Below are 22,065 nucleotides of genomic sequence, written 5' to 3'. Positions count from 1 at the left end.
AGATAAATATATATTTTTGTATCTATATATAATTGTTCGATATAATTAGCAATATATCTAGTAAAAAGAGAATAATTTCTCAATTTTTTCGAATAAATTTTTTTATAATTTATCAATTTGGATGCTTGGAATAACAGTATTTTACAGGCTTAATAAAATTTGGTGTATTTTTTTCTTAGGCTTAATACCTTAATTATTACTATTCTATCCATTTGGATAGAATTTTAATTGGCACTAATTGAGCTTACTATAAATTAATATTGTTAGGCAGCATTTCTTTCGTAGACTTATAACTTGTTACTCCAAACAACAATCAGAAAAATTTACATATAATTACATTTTATATAAATATATACAATATTATAAAAATTAATTAATAGATCTGTAGGATATTATCAAGAATCATAACATCCAATATTTATTGCAAAATAAATTGATTCTTCGATACATAATTAACAACTCGAAATGAATATAATTTATGAAAATTTACGTTGCATAGTTAACGATCTTATTCTATAATGAGAAATTGCTCTCTTTGTTCTCTAATTACCGAACACCCTGTATACAATTTGTGTACGCATTTGTTCGTAATTTAAATATAACTAGAAATACTTTTTATTAATTGTACGGATAGGATTATGTACAATTAATATCTGGCAATTGACTCTGAAATTTAATCATAAAGAAAAAAGTTGTCGGCAAGATACAGATCGCCATAGAATATGCCCATAAAAAAATGAAAAAAAAGAGGATCGATAGCAGATACATCTTTTAAACGAAAAATTTTCACTTTTTGTTAGATTTGAAATGGAGAACTATGCATCTATAAAGACGTTAATTCTTTGGTATAATGTTTCTTTTCTTTTAATTTCTTTTAAGAAAAATTTAATTCTCAAAGAAAACAAACCAGTTCCTATCTTTTTAGAGCATTTTGTAGGCACTTATAATTTTTTTCTAAATCACGCATTTTCGGACAAACAACTTTAGTCTTTATGATATCATCGCCTAACGATAATCAGGAATGCCGTATCGCAGTAAAATATATATATAAAATATACATATATATATATATATATATATTTACGCAATTATCCTTATAGTTCTATACAGCTAACAATATTTTTCTAAGTAGTCTAAGTGAAGCGCCAGACATACATCGACATTATGCGTTCGGATCTTATTAAACACAATAGAACAGTAGCATCACCCAAAGAAAGGTTTTTTTTCAATTCAAAGAAATGTTTTTTTGCTATACGATTAAAGAAAAAATTTCTTTAATTTAAACATTATTTTTTAATCAAATAAAATTTAAAGAAATTATGTTCATCAAAGAAACTTTTTCTTTAACTAGCAAAGAAACATTTTTTTTAAATTGAGAACCTTTCTCTCAGTGATTGAAGTTGTGCGTGCGCTATGCAAGTTGTGCACATATTTATCTATTTTTTTATACAACGCAAAAATGCCTCGTGAATAAACCCGTCTTCTTATCCTTTTCTACTGAGGTACGCGTCGATATCATGATTGCAATGTAAAATGATTACCACGATGTTTATCAGCCATCGAATGGTCAACAAATTAGATAGTTGCATATAAAATTTCGGTTTTATAGTTCCAAAAAAGATATAAAAAAATTATAATAATATGATTTAAATCATGTCCAAATCTTGTATATTGTAGCATTTTATTTTTTACGTTTTACCTTCACTTTAATATTCTTCATGTTGTAAAGTTCAATTAATAGTTAACCAGAAGATCGATGTATCTCTTTTTGAGTATAAAATTTTTATCATAAACGTCATATGATTAAAAAAAATATCAAATAATATACGTATCTACAGAAATACTTTAGAAATTTTTACCAATTTATATAAAACTTGATAATTTAAATTTACATAAGAAGGATGCAACTGTAAAGAACTGTGTCAATATTTTCAAAATATATAATAATCGATGGTCACATATAAAAGACATCTAATCGGGAACTTTGAAATCCGACATTATATGCACCGATATAATAATTAATTCATTCTTAATAATCCTATTCCTCCTCCACGTACTCTTTTGGAAAAAATCCTATTTGATCACCTATTTTACCTTTCCACCATCCTTTGGCATCACCTTCCTTGCTTAAAACCACGACTCGACAACCACGTCGTAAGCTTAATTGATTGCGTTCGCAGCCACGGAAGTCGAACAATGCCTTGGCCAAGACACGCCGATAGGGCCATAATAGACGTTGATCTAATTTCTCGAAGTTCTCTGAGAGTGATGCCCGCTCGTAATATTCAACCAATTCAACAACGCTCTTGAAAAATCGGGACTCGCTGAGATAGTACAGATCCGCTCCGTCCACGTCACGTTTGAATACTCGAATATGTTTTACCGCTCCTTCCGCTCTGAAAAAATATAATATTTAATGAAAGACTTCAGAAAATTTAAGTAAAAGAAAGAATTAGAAAAAAAACGTTTAACTTTAAATATTTTTTATTTCATAGTGTTATTTCATTGTGTTCGACAGAAAAATTATACGTTTCGGCTTTATTCAAGCCATATTCAGCGATATATTTCAATAATGGAAAGTTGTATTGTAAATAATTTGCCTGATAGATATTCGGAATATATCTATTAATGCGGAAATAATTGTATATCACTGAAGGTTTGAAACCAAAATGTATGATTTTTCTATTGGACACAATTATGAAGTAAATATATCCTTTATTGAAAACCTTTTGCATTTTTTGCTAATTACCGCGCTGTTACTCTCAATTGTTCTTTAATCTGTTTTATTATTTTAAATATCAAAGGGGAAAGTCATTTATAAATGTTTTTTTCTAAATATCTATTTTGATACAATTTATATATTTAAAATATTCAATCAATATCAAAATTCAATGACACAATTATATATAAATGATCTAATTATATATTGCTTATTATCAAGTATAATAGAAACGAATATGTATAAAAATTAAAGTTAAATTTTCCTAAAACAAAGAAATTTTCATTCAAGAAATTTTCGTTCAAGCTTACTTGATACTAAGGGCATAATTAGTTTCATGTTTGAGACGTGGTTGTCCAGTAGGACGAACGCGCAACATGTAAGTGCCATCATCGCGGGATTCCAATTTATTGGAAGCTGCATCTCTGCCCATCTCCCCGACGAACCATAATTTCGCGGCGAGCGCACGTTCGCAAGGTAGTGGCGGTGGCGGAGTCGGTGACGTCGGTGTAGGCATACAACGACCTGAATGTGCGATACATTGCTTGTGCACGGCAAGGCGACATGTCTCGCATTTGTAGCCCTATATGATATAACACTCGATTAAAATTGTGATTTGGATTTTCTGATATTTTGAGAGAGATCAAGAAATAAAATTGCAAATTTGGAAAACGTATAAATTATTGATCTATACATTGCATATTGGTCATTTTTTTATAACTTTAATAACTTTAAAGTACCTTATTTCTTTAAACAGAAATGTAAATTCTAAAAGTTGTAAATCTATATCTTATTATCTATATATAATTTTAAGCATAAATTTTACACGTTTGAATTGTATATTCTTCGTACAATTATAAGTTGATAGTGCAAAAATTTTAAATATATCATTAGCTAATTATTACCTGGAATATGCGGCCTTTAAGGAATTTTCCACATCGTTGACAACTTTTAGGAGTATCAAATGTCGTTAATTTGAATTTATGATTGGTATTTCGACAGGCTGCGGGATTAACATTATCCATCGCATCCTGCAATGCCTTTATCCACATCTGCTTCTGCTCTTCTGTTCTCGCATATAAAGTATATGCCGTGTATGCTTGCTTATGTACAAGTAGCCACTGATAAGACCAACGTGAATCTCTGCCTAAAGTTCGGCGTCCTATGTGATCTTCCAGTCTATAGTCATCTAATCGTAGAGTTTCCCGGTAACAATATTGGTCTCCTCTGCCGGCTTTGCAAATCAATACCACTTGCTCGAATACGAATGCATAACGGGCTTTTATTCGTTGGTCGCCATGAGCTTTCACCTGCAGAAAAACTGAATTAGCCACGATTCCATATTGAGTTAACTTTAAATTCATTGCAACGTTTTCTTGGAAACTAACAAACTAAATGTACATATTTTTGTTTGATAATATATTAGACAAACCTTAAGCTCGCCGTCACGAAGTAATCGACCGAAATCCTTCAGCTGCGCGTCTTCAGGGACATCCCAGTCGATTATCGATGCTTGGATGTCCTTTATGATGTCCAGCGTGTCGGAATCGCGTTTCACTTCATTTATGTATTGAGCAACATCGACCATCACTTCCCTTGCTTTTGCTAATGCACGGAAATCCTCTATCCACTCGCGAGGAGTTTCTTCTACCAACTTATCCAATAGCAAGTGATATTTGAGCACCCTCTGCATCGGCACAGATAGTATATCGCTCAGCTTAAATTTATTACTATTAGCTTCTTGCTCACACCTCTGCAATAAATATCATTGTTAAAATAATAGCTCAAATATATTACCTTCTTTAATCAATTAGTATTTTTTATGGCAGGAATTTTTAGAGATTATATCGCAGTAAATTTGGCAAAATATTGACTTCTTTTTCTTTATAAAAGGACTGAATGTAAAGCTTTTAATTTTCTTTGATCGTTTAATTTGATTTTACGATTTGCATTATGAAACTTACGACAACTTCTTGATTGACTATTTCATTACGCGAGCAGGCTTCCTGCAGGGTATATTGTGCTAGGGTGAGATTTGCGCAGTAATCGCCATAAATGAGGAACTTCTCCCGCCAGTCGAGGAAGACTTGGGCGATTGCGGCACCATTTCGCGCCTTACGTAGCTGACTGTGGAAGCCCACATGAATTTCTGAGAGTTGCTTGATACCGAAGAAAATACGGGCGGAATCTTCGGGTCGGAGTAACGACGACAACGGTCGGACGAATTGTCTAAGTAGATTACTGAGAACCTCTGTATAATTTCGCTCAGTTTCCACGAGTTCCTGGATTACGTAATCTCTTTTTTCTCCTCCAGAAATGGCACTACTCTGTTACACGGAAATTATCTCGATGAGTAGAAAAATTTTGTGCAAATTATAAAGTAGTATGCAAGGTGTAAAGCGGAGCACATGGTGAATAACAAAATTAATATGAATGCGATAATAATAAATTCACTTTCCTATGGACTCAACACTGAGATTAAATACTGAATACATTCATACAATATTTCTGCATTTTAATACAAGATCTTTCTGATTAGCTGCATCTCCTTCAAGTGATGATCGAAAGGGAAGTTTGAGGATATTTTATAAAAAAATTATAAGAAAACAAGAAAAATAAGGACAAACAATGATGACCTGCGCGACTGATGGAGGTGGTGGTAAATGTAGACTACAGAGGTCCTGATAGATCTCTTCACTCTGCGCGTGGCTGCAAAAAGCTCCATACCCATCCTCCTCGCCGACTGGATCCTCATTATCTCCTCCGCCACCCGTTTCGTCGCCTTCGCGTCTCCTAAATCTCCTGCGACGACCCTCATCTTCGCGGCTTTAGCATAAAAACACACACAAAAAAAATACGGCCATGCACTATGACATGCATACTGTTGGGAATTGCTAAGTTCTCGGCAAAAATCAAATACAGCACAATTATAAGGTCTGCCACTGATGATAACTGCGATCGATATCTAACTTCAACCTGAAGAATAAAACAATGCCATCATTGTATCATGTAGACGGTATATATATATATATAAAATTTAATTTTAATGCATCAACATATTATTTAATAGTATATAATATTTGTGTATGTGTATATATATTTTGGAAAAAATATTTCAAAGTTTGTGCTTCATAAAGCACAATAAAGATCCTGAAATAGAGCTTCTTTCACACAGAAATATCCATTTACATCAAAAATATACCATGCACAATAAAAATCCATCTATATAAAAAATAAAATATATATGCATAATAAAGATTTTCAATATTTAAAAAAATAGCTTTTCTTAGAATAAATGTAACTTATAATAGTAAATTTATATAAATGAAACAAAGCTGGGGCAAATTTGAGGGTTAAATCGTATCATATCATCTTGTTTATGTATTTAAGAATGTTTTGATTCGTGCTTTGGATCATTTACTATTTACATATTGAAGAAGCTGCATTTGCGAAAAAGAAGGATACAATGATGGTTGATATTCTTTCAGTAAAAAATGTTCTTAAGATTGTTAAGCCATAAAATGGCGTATACCTTCTCCGCAGAAGGCCAGTTACGTTGAGAATTACTCGAGAAGTAGAGCAATTCTTCATAAACCCGAGATTCATCTATGTCCACAGTCCTAGTTTTTAACGCCACGTACCCATATGTGGCACTAAATCAATTAACATAAAAGTTAACTAACTTTTTGTTGTTATTTTTCGAAAGCCAAACAGTGTGATTACTTCTTTTATCGATCGTTATTAAAAAGAAATACATATATATCTATATGTATAACGTGAATGGAAAGAGAAATTTTATTTTAACAAAGAGACAAACCTTAATATTTTAGAGTCAAGATATAACATTTCTTGTCATTTAATATTCAATGATTTGTATATAAAATAATAAGTTACAAAAATGTAATTTAGTAATGGATTCTTACCCTGCTCCGGCACTTTGTAAATCCTTATAAATATCCTCTTGCGATCTTCCATGACCAATGGAGAATCCACTGTAAGAAATATATATTTCTTTATTATTTCTTATTCATATTATAATTATTAATCTATTTATTTTTTAATTGTGATAAATTGATGATAATCAAATTTTAATATGAATGAATATAGATATCGACAGATTACTTACGTTATACCCTTTCGCCTCAGTCGTGGACAGTTGGACAAGGCGGAGAGTGTACAGAGGACGCGATGGAAGTTAGAAAGGTCGAATAACATCGACGGCTCGAAGAGTTCCGAATCGGAGAGACCAAAGACATTCGAGCATGCTGATAAAAATACTTTTATATTACGCAAGCAAAGAAATTGTGCCATTTGCGGCTTTTGATTCACGTCTTTCATGTCTATGCATCCTGCATCTACAATGTTCAACAGATTGCACAGCAAAACACCATCCCGTAATGTATAGGCCAAGTCGAATGCAGTTGCCTGTGGCCAATTGGCTTTGTGATCTGCTCGTAGTGCGCCACATCTGATCAACCATCTGGCAGATTCATGCCAAGCCTTATTAGCATCCACACTGTCTGTCCTATTCATTTTGATACTTCTTTGTTCAACGGTTAGGACATTGAAGGCACATTTATAATTTTGTTCAATGATTAGGACATTGAAGGCACAGTTATAATTTTGCAGATATTTCATGCATTAGATTCCAAGGTTCCATTCATCAGGTTGCTATCCTATTAAATATAAAAATATTATAAATTAAATAGATATAATTATTATAAAAAGAATATGTGTAAGTTCTTTAGCATTTATTATAATATAAAAAAAAATTATTAAAAGATAATAAGATATTGAGAAGTTTGAACAAATTGAGATTACAAATACTAGCAAATTTTTTATGATAAATACTTAATGTGACATCCTTTCATAAAATTCAAAATAACTATTAACATAAAAGTTATATTATGAAATATATTATATTGAATATTGAATATTATAATGTAAGAAATAAAATATTCTTTTATATACATGCTTTGATATTCGTTGCAATAATTAATTATAATAATTATATCCTTTGCTAATACAATAATATATATTCATAATATTATAAGCACTAAAATAAGAACTAAAACACTTGCGTCAATAAGGTTTTATCCTTATTATAAAAGCTACATTCACATATCACAAAAAAATGTTAGCGTAAAAGAATTTTCCTACAAAATCGCCGTTAGAGAGATCAATCTGTGAGATTAAATCGCGTGTACCGTGCGTGATCTTTATCATTTTTCAATCTCGGCTATTGCAAGTGGACTGACCAACAATTCCAAGCCGAGCATCTCTCGAACCATGGAAGGGCCTCTTCGGGACACTGAAACGGAAGTCATCGCGCAGCTTATTATTCTCTGTCGAGGCCAACGGTACTCAGTGCGCGATCCGTTGTAGCGGCGCTCGTAGATTCACTCGGTAGTCCGTGGATGGTACCATTGACTATCCCTGCGAGAAGGGAGAAAGACCACACGGATGTAAGAAAGAACGGAGGAAAGGCGATGAACGCACAGAACCCTTTGAAGCCTTAGAAATTGGAGTTACCGCAGTGTGCGCGTATAGCCGTGGCGTAGCCTCGTGCTGCACGTCGCGCGTCACTCGGTCATTTTTACCGCGACACTTGTCGTGACGTTCACACCGCATTACCTGCGCACGGTGAATTCGCGTTCGCCATACCACCACAAAAACCACTGCACGAATTGATTGTGACTGACGATATCGCTACTCTACTCTGTAGTCTGAACAGCGCCAAGAGCCGAGAGGCGAATCACTCCGTCAGCTCCGTACGCTGGGTCGATTGGATATCCCACAGGAGTCAGGACCGGCAACACGCGTTCGGGAGCCTTGCGTGTGTACCGGATGTCACGACGCGACCGGATGTAGAGTTTTTTCAGTTTCATCGTGTCGAATTTTCACTACTTTGATTTTTGCTTGATGAAAATCAAAGAAGCAAAACAAATTGCACGAATCAAAATGTAGAGATTAAAAAAAGTAAAATATAGATTTTTAATTTAATAAAATTTAATAAAATTAATTTAATAAAATTTTGATATTTTCATATATTGTAGGTACATTTTATGTATAGTTTTAAAGATTTTTAAAATTTGTCCGTGTAATCTATAAGTATACTAAATTAATTTTCTTTGTGTTTTAAATATATAATTCTATAGCTTTTTATACATGATGAGTTTCAAATTTTAAATGCAAAGAAAACATTTGTATTAAGGCGGCTTCAATCGAATTTTGATTAATTTAATCAACGATTAATTTAACTGGCAGAATTGCTTAAAGTAAAATTTCTGGTTATATAATTCGTAGTCCTTAATCAAACTTTTTGATTAACAAAAATTAATTATGCTATCTTACTAAGATAATACAGATATTACTTAATAAGATAAATAATTAAAAATTGAACTTAGTAGCTTTAAAGATAAATATTCCACTTGAAGTTACGTGAGTAGCAGTATAACAGTATAATTACTCGAATTTCTTAGATCGATTTTGTGATTCAAGTTCGCGCTATCAAGTTAAACGTTTTCTCTTTCTCTCTTTTCTTCCATATTTATTATTTTGTTTGTTATCATTTATTATATAAAATATTTTTTTTATTTCAAGTTACTAAAATTTTTTAAAATAATTTTCAAAAAAATGCAATGAGCATAAATAAAATGAGTATAATGAATATAAAACATCTATTTTTCAATAAATAATAAATCAGAATATTAACAAACTAGAACAGCGTTCAAATTGCATTAAAAATAGATACACAAGATAGATGGAAATATAAAAGTAAGTAAATTATGTGTACAATAAATGCATAATGCAAAATATGTTTCGATATTCTGTTTTATTTCCTTAAAACTGGATTTTTCATGACTCATATCTAAAGAACAATAGTTAATAATTCTCTCTTATTATTTATGTTATTTTTAATAAATAAATAAATTATAATATAATTATAAATTATAATATATAAATTATAAATAAGTTAAATAATTTATAATGGCATGACATAATATTATATGCAAGTGATAACCTGATTTTTTTATACACCCTGTATAATGTTAAAACTATTTTCATCATGCATTACATTCATTTCTCGCAAAGCTTTCATATTTTATTACAGGAATGTAATGCATAGTCTAGATGCATCAGATGTATGAAAGTAACTATGTGACGTCATTAGAAGTCTTCATTCTTCATGGTCAGTTTTCTTTCTTATGCGTCTTTGGAGGTTGGAGTTTTCTGAAATCTTCACGAAACCTTTGTCACATTTATATTTATTGGAATACCTGCTCTACAATACAAACTCTAGTGTCAATATCATCACTCGAAGAAGCAACTCATAGAAAAGAGTAGGTGATCATATTTTCTTAAAGCGTGTTCCGTGTATATGATGTTCATGATGTATCATTTTATCATTAATTGTTGTTAACGGAAATTGTTGTCAAAAAAAGATAATATATCATGTACATTAGATGTAAAATAGAACGCATTCTTAAATGTATTTCTCATTTCGATATATATATATATATATATATATATATATATATATAATTAAAATTTCACATGGCGCTGCATTCTCAAAGGTCATTGTGTGAACATTGGCGCAGATTGCGTATGGGGGCGATGCACAGCATCGCTACCTACATGACATTATCTACATGTGGAGGCGGCGCGCTATCGCTTTGTCTTCTTCAAATCTCTTAGTTTTATTGTGTGTATATTTGCCTTTAAAATGTTTAAGATAATTTAACATTTTGGTTGAAAAATGATAATGCGTGAATATTTTTAATATATTGACTCTAAAAGATTTCTGACACAAATTATTGTTGAATTAAACAACAGAAAAATTAATGTAATATTAAAAATTCAAGGAAAAAAAACAGATTTCATTTTTTTAAATTAAATCCAAATAAACATTTTGTTAACTGAAAATGAGATTTAATAGAATTTTTAATATTAAATTTTAATATATTAAGATATATTAATAGATCAATAAAATAAATTTTCGAAAATACTTCATTTTTATGTGTATATTTATAAACATGAAAAATCTATTTCTATTTATAAGAAAATATTAATAAACATTTTCTTTTTCAATTTATACAAATTTTTCATAAAAATATTTATATTTATTACATAATATAAATTTGGAAATATAAATACTTATTTTATGGGTTTTGCAAATATTATTCTATTAAAAGCCTCAAAAGCCTTATTATTAGCCTCAAAAGATAGACCATTATTTTTCGTTATTTATATATTGTGTAACGAATGCATTTAATACAAGTACAAGTTTTTCACAAAGAAATGGAAATTTCATCCAAATTTGATTGGATGTTATACTTCTTTGCAATTTCTTTTGCGAAATTGTTTTGACGACAAAAATAGTAGCTTTTATCATTTTACATATATATTTTTATGTACATTTTACACAACTGTATTTTTATCACTATGTAAATAATTGTGGAATATTAATGATAATGATTGCAAAAGAAACAATTATTTTCATGGCAAATTAATGTTAATTGTTGCAGCTGTGTTTATGTGTAAATTTGCATGTGTTTCAGATAGAATTTCGATAGAAATACATGACATTCATTGCAACGAGTCGAAAGTAATGCAAACCGAACTATTCAGCTTTTGTTTTGTAATTTGTTGCTACGATTTAATCGATCCAAGTGTAGCGGCATATGTACATATAGCAGAAGTGTGTGTTTGTCGATGTATTTTAATTAACACCATTTTCATAACTTATTAATGTCTGCTGGTTTGGAGAGCACAGATCACGAACCGGTGTGCTCGCGATCGCTACGAATTTTTTTTGAGTTTGGATATCGTAATTTGATGATGTTCTTATTATTATATATAAGTATTTTGTTATTTACATCCAATGCGGCAAATCCTCGGTGTAAAGATGAAAATAATCAAGTTGTCGATTGGTGAGTGTCTTCAATATATACGTATTCTTATGTTTTCAAACTGCTGGTCACAAATTATAATAATTTTTAAAAAATAAAGTCGATTATTTTAAGTTACAATTTATAAAAAAATATTTTACAAGAGTAGGACTAAAAGTGGAGGCGCGTTTTTTGAAATATGATGCAAAAGATTTTGCATCATATTTCATTTGTTGCAAAAGATAATCCCTTGTGCTTATATTAGGTGTAGTAAAAAGAAATCTATTATTTTTGCATGAAATTGAATGGAAAAATAATGGATTTCTTTTTACTACACCTAATATTAAAAATTTAAATTCTAGCTACAGACAAAAACTCTCTTAATTTTTTCAAAAATTAATAATAAAAATAAAAATTTTGATGTTCTTGATTAATCACAAGATAATAAATCTTAGAGAAAAGAGGAAAAAAGTTAAGTATTATACAATATTTCAGAATCAATTGACTTTTATTTGAGGTGTAGGCAATATAAATGTATTTCGGATTAAAACTCGGATACAACGTTGCTATCTGTTGCATTGTCGAGATGGTAAAAGTGTATAATCCGAATTGTATTTATATCTATGTACAAAAAAAGTCAATTGATCTTATAAAATATTGAATTGTATTTATATTTATGTATAAAAAGTCAATTGGTCCTAGAACATATTATAATATTTATAAGTTTTTTCTTCTTTCTTTGAAATTTATCACATTGACAAATGATTAATTAATACGGTGACTTTAAAATTTGTATGTTCTAATATTAATTTTTGAAGAAAGAGTAAAAAAGGGTGTCTGAAATTAGAGTTTTAATTTCTTAAGCATAAAAAACTATTTTTTGAATTCAACTGTATTTTAGCGGGTTTTTACTTTAGATCCTTTCCTTAAATTTAAGGATAAATAAAACAATATGAGTACATAGTATGTGAAAAATAATAAATAAATAATAATATTTAATATGTATAAAATTTACATACAATTTTTTAATTGTTATAATTATTAAATAACTAAATTCAAATCAATTTTATTTTTAAATTTATGAAAAAAAACTGAGTATAGAATGAAATATATTTTAATAATAACGTGTAAACAATTATTATTTTTTTAAATTTATAATGAATATTAAACAAGAATAATTATATTTTGAAATGCTTCTGTATTTAGAGTTGATAAAAATCATATTTTAGACATGTTTTAAACATTTTATAAGAGGCTTAATTGATTTTAACATGTTTTAATGTTTTAAACATATTTTTTTTTATAATACTATTTAAAGCATGAAACATTAAAAACATATTTAAAAACAATTTCTTAAAAAAGAACGTTATCTTTTGTCAACCTTGTATTAGTCTTATATTAATAATTATAATTATTATAATGTCATGTTTATCTTGCAATCATATTGTATTTGTGCTTTTCGCTATCGATAACTTTTATAACAATTACCGCAATGTATGATTTCAGGTATGTACTTTACAAATTGCCGAAGGTATCAGAAAGCAGCAATCCTATGATTAGAAATGGAACAGCGTATTTATATATGACCAATAATACTGTTGCTAAAGGTTGGCAGTTATCCACGAAAAAAATCAGCGCAAAAAATTCTATACCAGGAAATACTTTAGCACCTTTATACAATGACGTAAGAATAAACCGTTATATAAAAATGTATTTATTTATTCAGATGTGTTTGGCAGATAAATTTTGTCTGGTGCCAATTATATTATATATATAGCTCTAATACCCATTTAAATCTATTATTTGCTGCGCAATAAGTGATAAAATTATATTTTTTTATTAAATTAATTTAATTATAAAATAATCTTTTATTCACAATTTGTAAATTAACTTTTAATTTATTATAGTTTATTTCTAAAAATTTTTTTCTCTAAAATTATAAGAATACAAAACTTCTAATTTTGTAGAATATATATTATACATTATTTATTTAAATTATTTTATATTGTAAAGTGTATACATAATATTTATAAATAACAAAACATATATACATATATATAATATTTTATATAATTATATATGTTTAGTCAATAGCATCGAAGACTTTCTGGGTCTTATACAATGATGATCCACCTAACAGATCTACCAATGCCAAATATGGTCATACAAAAGGCACTGTGATGGCACACAAACAAGAGGGTTTCTGGTTAATACATAGCGTTCCGAATTATCCACCTGTACCCAACAGCGGCAACGATATAAAACGAGTATGTACAAGAGCCTTAAGAATATCGATATTTTATGTTATTTCAGTATTTTCTATAAATGCCTGATAATTTTATTAATAGGCAAAATAACTAGATAAAATTATATACAAATTATATACAAATATTGATTATCTTGATTAATTTCGTTTTTTCTAAAAAAAAGTCTTTAATGAAAAAGTCTCTTTTTCATAGATTTTTTAAAGTCTATCAGTCATTCTAACATTTTGATTATAATAATTAATTTAATAATTAAAAATAATAATGTTTTGAACATGTGAAAAATACCATATTCGGTTGGATGCTTTTTCATATCTAATAATATTTTTTATGAATTTATACAATTTCCAAGCTAACTGTAACAGTCATAATTTGTCTTGAAACACAGCCCTGAATTGAAGCTGGAGTAATAATATCACAATTAACAAGCAATTTAATAATTTGCATTGATGCTTATAAGCATCTTGAAATCTTAATAATGTGTGATCTTAATGATGTGTGATGTTAATAAGTATTTGTAAATAATTTTCTTTTGAAAAATATTCTCGGCCGAGAGTCGAACTGAATATTTTATATTCCATGCGAGTGTCATTATTTAATGACCGAAGCAATGTTTTATCTGAATAGCTCATTCAACTTTATGGCAATGTTTTATAATATACAAGATATTTTAGATGTAGATTTTCTTTAAACTAAAATGTTCTCAGATACCAGTGAATGAGACTTCGACTTTGGGAAACCGATCCGAATATGATTATCCGACATCCGGAATGCAGTATGGACAGAGCTTTTTGTGCATCTCCGTGGACGATGATCAATTTGATCTTATCGGTCGACAATTGATGTATAATCAAATAATAGCATATAGGAGAAGTATCCCCGCTACATTCGCCATGATGTTTCCGGTGCTTACGGACGCGGCTAATCAGAAGCGTATTAAACAAGCACCTTTCATCAGCAAAACCTTGTTAAAATCATCTGGCGGTGTTGAATTCATATCATTTGCTAAGAGTGATAAGTGGCAGAAAGGTAAATATCCTTGATATTTTTATGTATTCATATAATATATTGCGGGAAATAATTTAAAGTGATGTTTTCAAAGTGAAACTCAAAATATAATATTTTGACTATCTTGAAAATTAATGCAGCATACATTTTTTGCATAGAAATTTTTTTTTTTAAGTCGGTGCGTGTACGACTAACCGTTTTTTAAACTCGTTTGACACTTAAATAAAAAAGACATCACAGAAATGGTTAAGTTGACCTATGTTCTATGTAATATTGCGCACTCTCTTCCGCTAACTTTTATTAGTTTCGAATTCATTGTTATTGTTATTTTATAAATATAATTTTAAAATATAAGCCAATTACAGAGCTATATTAATATCTTAAGACATTTCTTAAAATGGTCTTAAAAATCAATTGTGACCTTACACATTTTTTTTACATACTTGTTAGCAAAATACATATTATACATATACAATATTTACATTATATATATATATATATATATATATATATTTAATATATATATAACATTATATAATAACCTAATAAATAATATCTTTAAATAGGGAGCGCCTGGATGCCTGCTGAATTATATAAAAGTTTTTTGTTTTATAATTGGTAGAATAAATATATCTTTTATATTATAATTATAATATATTTTTTACAAAATCTTGTCAATAAATAATTATTATTTATGTTTATTTATAGATTTGTATGAAGATTTCGTTGCACCGACGTTAAAAACAGATTTATTTACCGAAACATGGTTAAACGGACGAGGCAGACTGCCATCGGACTGCGAACGAGTAAAGTAATGTTACATTTTTCATTTTTATTGTTAAATTAAAAATTTTTCCATATCTTTAATTAAATTAAATTTTTATTATTTTTTTTAGAGTATACAATATTATAACCATTAATTTGGCATCAGTTAATATCGATTTTAAAAGTAGCCGCGATCATTCCAAGTGGGCGGTGGCTGTTGAAGGTAAAGCTAATCGAACCTGGACTTGCATAGGTGATATTAATCGAGCAGTAAGTACATATTTTTTATAGAAAAAAAGTAGAGATTAGGGCTGATAACATTAGTTTACAAATAAGAAAAATTTATTAAACGAAGTATTAAACATAAATTTAATTAATTAAATCGATTAGATTTTTTTCCAAGTAACAGAGGCTATAATTTAATTTATAATATTTCTTTCTTTTATGTCTTCTATATTTTTAAAGCTAATTTAGAATAATGCATGATTTGTATTTTATTATTTTCCAGGATACTCAATACATACGAGGCGGTGGAACTGTCTGTTTTAACAATCGGAACGTCTGGAATAATTATCGAAAAGCGGTGAATGATGTGGAACCATGTCCTAAGCAATATAAGACAATTTTAATTTAACGAATTTTAATTTGGACCAAAGAATAATAGATTCTAGAAGATCTAATAATTTTATTCTCACTGCATATACTGCATTGGATGCATTCAGAATGGCAATCGTTTACTAAGCGCTCAGTGAACAGTTGTCATTCTGAATGCATACATTGTATATAATTGAAATATATATATAATATACATTGTATAATTGAAATATATATTATAATAATGAATTATATAGATATATTGCGAGTAACAATAAAATAATAGATTTGTTCGCGTTGCATGTTCCAGCATGCTCCAATATGCTCTTGCTATAACTTCTACTTACTTCAATGAGCGCGTTAGAGTGAGTAAATGGTATGGAGCATTTTAGAGCATGTTAGAGAATGTGACACAAACAAACCTAATATAAAAAGTAATCAATATAATCGATGTAGAAAATAATATTTTTCTACACAAAACGAGCTGTATGTTTGAACTATAATTAATAAATAAAAAAAACATTATAAAAATATATTTTTATTAATTCCTAAAATCTTATCAATAGATTCTTGAGACTATGTTACCGACGATTTGGAGCTTGTTGATGCAGAATTGTAACATTTCACACGAGAGGTCTCCTCATTACGAAATGCGAATGAAATGTAAAAGAATCGATATAAAATAAAAAGATAAAATATATGTCGAAAATAAAAAAATTAATAAAATACAGAAAATATATAAATACTGTAATTATTTGAGAGGAACATTATTTTCTTTTTGTATATAAAATATCTATTTTTATTTCTGGAAATAGTTACATAGAATTTAATGAGCGAAGAACAAAAAATAGTGCTATAAGTGATTTATTATTTATTATAATTAGTTTAATAATTAAATAAATACCTAAACTAAAAATTCTTGCTTTTTGTTTTTGAATAATTATGTTTTACACTAAAAAAGACAAAAAAGGAAAATATACTGAGTTCATAGCTCCCAATATTCTGCACATTTTTATTATGCATTAACTACAATCTTGAAGAAAAATGTCCTGTCGGATCTTCACTACTTTAGAGAAATAAGGACGAACGAGGAGGGGAGGGATCAGGGTAGTTCTTAAATTGGATTTTATGAAAAGCTGGGGCAAGTGGAAGGGGAAGCGATGTTTCTCCTCATCCTCGTACCTCTTTCTTTTCACAGCTGTGCTTATTGTCTAGTCGAGGAAATTGTAGAGTAACTCGACGGGTCGTTAATGAGAGAGAAAAAGAAGGTGAAAGACGTGGTGAAGGGGAGAGAAATACGATTCGCTCTCTAATGAAAACTGTAGGAAATCGAGCGAACTCCGGCCGCCGCTACTTATCGTCCGACAACTTCGGGGTTTCATCCTTATGATCGGCAGAAATTTTTCCGTCTAAAGTTATCGCACGGACTTTATCCCGTAGCAAGATGAATTTTTGCCTCTAAGCGCTTTACGACTTTCTTCAACTTTAACCGAAAGCTCCGCTGACCGCACCCTCCGCGATTTCTATTGCATGATGGTGTCTGGTGATCCAAGTGTAAGATGTATTCGAATGGCGCAGAAAATTTATGGTTTCGCTGTCAAATTCCATTATACAAAATATTCAAATAAAGTTACTGATTCCAGTTTCTTTAAGTTTCTTTTTCGAGCTCTATTTCTTCTGAATAAAAGAGAATATTTTGAAGCCAATGATTACTTTAATCAATAGGAAATCAATTCAAAAGATGTTTTCTTGTTCTATAAAAACCATAATAAATCCTTTTAAATTATTTTACGAAACTAAGAAGTTTAGAAAAATAACATCTCAAGCTATTTAAAAATTCCATTTTACACTACAAGATTATTAAAAATAATATTCTAAGAATTCATTTAAGTATGTTAATTTGTCAGTTTTTTTTTCTAATCATTTCCAGCAACGTTCGCTCGATATAATTCGCATTTTTTTTCCTTCCAATGCACGTAGGTGTACGTGATTCGCAAAATACCGGCGATATATTACGACGACGACGACGGCAGATTCTTTCTTGGCTCGTCGAAGCCGACGCGCAGTCTGAATACTGCGACTATAGACCAACCCAGTTCCGAGGAATTGGCTCGAGCGTTAGTTGCCAGCTGCTGGCTCAGAATCCTCTTAATCCCCTTATCCTGACGACAGCCAGCTTGTTTTTCCGAGTACTAACTAGGAGCTTCCAGATGCCCTCAAAACTTCCTTTCCGCCCGCTTTCCGCCTCGGCGACTCGTTGTTTTGTCGTTCAACTAACACTCGAACTCGAGACGTTTGCTCCCACTTAAATAGGCATTGATTAAGCACAAAAGGGATTCAACTATATATCGATGGAATTACTAATTTTCTGTCCATGTAATCTATTTCTATATATAGTTCATTTAACACTGCCAATGGCTTTATTGCTAAATTACTTGGTAAACACCTCTCACAGAGAATAATAGCTGTTGTATAATATTAAAGCATTAGAACTCTTCTAGTTACTTAACAATGATAGTTGTAACTTTATGTACACGCCACATAACAAAGCAGCATGACAGCAAAGGGGTAAATTTGAATGTGCGGTTAAGGGTTTTGCGTACTTGGGTCTCGAAATATCGCGCGGCAAGACGACGACGATGATGACGGGGTAACATTGCGACGTTCTAGCGATATTTCAGCATTAAAGGTTGGTCTGCTCTGCATGCTAAAACTCACTGACTGTGCACCGGCCAAATGTACGCGCTGGCGTTATATGCATGGACTCATTTTATGTGTTTTATGCTTAAGTATTCGTGCAACGTGCGCGCATATCGTAGGGCTTCTTCTATTTCTAACACGTTATTTCCGATAACTAACTTTTCTTCGCCATTCAGGAAATGATTCATTTCGTATGGAAATGTCGGAATATTTGCAGACTTTTTTACAATATTTTAGTAATTGAGAATAAAGAGAGTTCATTGACGAATTAAGCACAGAGATAATGAAACACAGAGATCATAACATTAAATTTTTAAGTTAATTTTTTAAGTGGATTTTAATTGGATTTTAATCTTACTTATAGCATTAAAGATAAAATTGCGCAGAGTAATTTTTTTTACAATAGGATAAAAGATCTTCTGTAGCTAAAACAATGCAAATATATGAAGTACTTTGCATATGTATGAATATTATATGTCGAGTCCACATTTTAGACTATATATGAATTCCTCTTATAATGTAGAATCAAAAAAAGATTGTGAGTATATTCATCAATTGTTAATATAATATCGAAAATATAGAACATGTATAAAACATTCAATCGATTAATAAGTGTCTTTTCACAAATTTCTCAGCATCAATGAAGAATATATATTTAAACATTTATAAAATTTTGACTTACTGAAAAATTTAAAAAGGGAAAATTAATAAAAACTTTATTCGCAGAATCTTAAAAATTTACAAACTAATTTTAACAAATTTTTTATTGCTATTTCTCGCACATTTATAAAAAGACCCTTTAAGTATATATTTAAAATATACTTAGTTTGAAAATATAAATTTAGATGTAAGACAAAGCCCTCGAGTCTCTTTATCTACACGTTAAAAATATAGCATAAAAACAAGACACGCAATCAAGGGAAAAAGATTTGTAGGATCAACTTTGCGTGTACTGGGATATGCATATATCCTATCCACTTGTACGCTTCGTTGAAGCAGAAGGGATATATGTATCGTGATGGATAGCCCTATAATGCAAAGCTTAATATTGCCTTATACGTATTCATACAGTGTGCTAGAGGGTCCGGGTCCTTTTAGGTGGAAACGAGCTTATGTCCCGCGTCCCACGAATGTAAACGGGATACAGTGAACTCTCTGAAAATTGCGAACAGCTCGACAGATTGGAAAGCTGTGTAAACGAAGGTAACGCGTACCTCGTTGCAACTCAGATTTGTTTGCCTGTCGATCGCAAAGTGCTATAACCGGTACAGTGGCTGATCCGTGTTAATTCCGCAATACTAATATAAACACATAAAATATATGGTACTCATAGTGTGCGCACTATTAACAGTATGTTAAATTAGAAGGATATGCGAATTTCCTTATCAAATATTCCGTGCAAAATTAACAACACGAAAACCTAACATTGAATATATTTTAAATTAAATTTTTATAAAAATACCGCATAACAAAAACATCAGTCATTAAAAAAGTATCCTGCGATAGTAATTCAATACGATATAATATTAAAAAAAAAGGTTTTATTCAATTGATAGGATAATTCTCAATCTGGATTAAAAAAATAATATTCGGAAAGGGATGTTTTACACGTTCGGCTCAGATTTCATTAAATTCGTTGAACGATATCGCGTGCACGGCCTGGCGTATTCGTTCTGTATGCACAAACAAAACGAATCGAGCAACATTAGGAAGTACATCGGACGGACGGCACGTTTAACTTTCGTCCGACCCCTTTCAAGCGAACGTTCCAGGTAGATGGATGCTCATTATGTAAATTATATGCAACGCGAATGTATGGGTGATGCGACTTGAAGTTACAGCGGCGCTGCATCTCCTCGTGTTTAGCATGGGCAAACCCATGTATGCGTGCTCCGTTATGACGCATTACAGCGTTCCGGCGCCAACTTTAGTACAGCCTTATACGTATTCATACCGCAGCACGCCGACGAACCGTCCGGGAACGTCCAGGAAACATCTCTCTTCGTCCGTGCGCTGCGCCGACGCGACGGGTTACGTTTGCGGACGGGATAAAATGAGCTGCCAAACTTACGCTCCGCACCCCATTTTCGCGCAAACCTCGTTTTACCAATACTGAATAAACGAGCGAGTGTTGGAATTCATACTACCCCAGTTCGAGCTCTATGCGGTCAGACGAGGAATGATATGTTGATGGGACAGTGATGGTCGAGGGCGATTAAAGCATCCTTTCACGAGGTGTATATAAAGCTAATTGTATGATGTGAATACATGACTAAAGCAAGTGAAGAAGTTATTTTCACACATTCTATCTCTTCTGGGATAATTCCACATCAAAGAGAAGGATGTAAAATTTAACTTATAAGAATATGTATATATATTTTAATATAATTTTAGAATTTTTAAATATATTTTTAAATGTTAATTATTCGAAAGTTACAGATATGTCGATACATTAAAAAAGCATTTGTTTATTAATTTAGTAATAGGAGGTAAGATGATATCGGTTTTCCACCGAAGACACTGAGATCGAAGGTAACGTTGCGCACACCGTTCTCGGCTGAAGTTACATAAACGGAACGGAACGGCGCAGCACTTTCCCGGCCGAAGTTTGATATTCATGCTGCACTGGATAACGCCCTAATCGAGCCTTTGCGTCGTGCTAAAGGGTCACCAGCGAAGTCCGACGACAAAATCGCTCCGTGTGCATGCCGTCGTCCAGAGCAACTTCCGGGAACGGGACGCTGAGAGTAGAGCTTCGATTAACAGCGAAGACTATTACCACGAGTAAGTTTAAGACTGAGTTTAGTTAAGCTCAGATTACGTGAAAGGACAGAGATATATACGCATACGAGGAATCCCTTTACGAGGATTAGAGTGATTCTCAACGGTTCCGTTTCCCATTGTTCCACGAGAAACTGTCATCAGCATACGTTACGGATAGCTTCGTTGATAATTTATCTCTCTCTTTCTTTCTCTCTTCTTTCTCCTTCTGAATTTATGTAATCGTATATTGCGTATAAAAATATACATATAATAAATCCATTTTATATATATATATATATATATATATATATATATATAGTAAATAGATATATATATATATATATATATATATATATATAGT

At 30.7% G+C, this 22,065-nt stretch overlaps 2 protein-coding genes across 2 annotated transcripts; one reads left to right on the top strand and one right to left on the bottom strand.

Annotated features, from left to right (window-relative positions):
• Window positions 1-2,038: 2,038 nt before the first annotated feature.
• LOC105619619 (protein vav) lies at window positions 2,039-7,252 on the bottom strand. Its single transcript, XM_012201138.1, has 8 exons — window positions 6,846-7,252; window positions 6,643-6,711; window positions 5,356-5,545; window positions 4,684-5,046; window positions 4,152-4,472; window positions 3,625-4,029; window positions 3,031-3,302; window positions 2,039-2,396 (listed from the first exon to the last, which is right to left on the bottom strand). The coding sequence occupies exons 1-8, from the start codon at window positions 7,250-7,252 to the stop codon at window positions 2,039-2,041; spliced, it is 2,385 nt and encodes a 794-aa protein (XP_012056528.1).
• Window positions 7,253-11,470: 4,218 nt separating this feature from the next.
• On the top strand, window positions 11,471-16,653 carry LOC105619618 (plancitoxin-1). Its single transcript, XM_012201137.1, has 7 exons — window positions 11,471-11,652; window positions 13,117-13,294; window positions 13,698-13,877; window positions 14,582-14,903; window positions 15,591-15,693; window positions 15,779-15,917; window positions 16,156-16,653. The coding sequence occupies exons 1-7, from the start codon at window positions 11,471-11,473 to the stop codon at window positions 16,279-16,281; spliced, it is 1,230 nt and encodes a 409-aa protein (XP_012056527.1). The 3' UTR covers window positions 16,282-16,653.
• Window positions 16,654-22,065: the final 5,412 nt, after the last annotated feature.

This window comes from Atta cephalotes (genome assembly GCF_000143395.1).
Source record: "Atta cephalotes unplaced genomic scaffold scaffold00022, whole genome shotgun sequence".
Taxonomy (NCBI): domain Eukaryota; kingdom Metazoa; phylum Arthropoda; class Insecta; order Hymenoptera; family Formicidae; genus Atta; species Atta cephalotes.
Note: the sequence above shows the minus strand (reverse complement) of the source record. Positions and strands in the feature narration are given on the sequence as shown.

Bases quoted from the DNA above. Each gene is read 5' to 3' on its own strand.
- LOC105619619 (XM_012201138.1), bottom strand. From the start codon at position 7,252: ATGAATAGGACAGACAGTGTGGATGCTAATAAGGCTTGGCATGAATCT. The intron at 6,712-6,845 runs GTAAGTAATCTG...TATTTCTTACAG, and splicing joins CTGAGGCGAAAGGGTATAAC to TGGATTCTCCATTGGTCATG. The intron at 2,397-3,030 runs GTAAGCTTGAAC...ATATTTTTTCAG, and splicing joins AATTATGCCCTTAGTATCAA to AGCGGAAGGAGCGGTAAAAC.
- LOC105619618 (XM_012201137.1), top strand. From the start codon at position 11,471: ATGTCTGCTGGTTTGGAGAGCACAGATCACGAACCGGTGTGCTCGCGA. The intron at 11,653-13,116 runs GTGAGTGTCTTC...GTATGATTTCAG, and splicing joins AATAATCAAGTTGTCGATTG to GTATGTACTTTACAAATTGC. The intron at 13,295-13,697 runs GTAAGAATAAAC...ATATATGTTTAG, and splicing joins TAGCACCTTTATACAATGAC to TCAATAGCATCGAAGACTTT.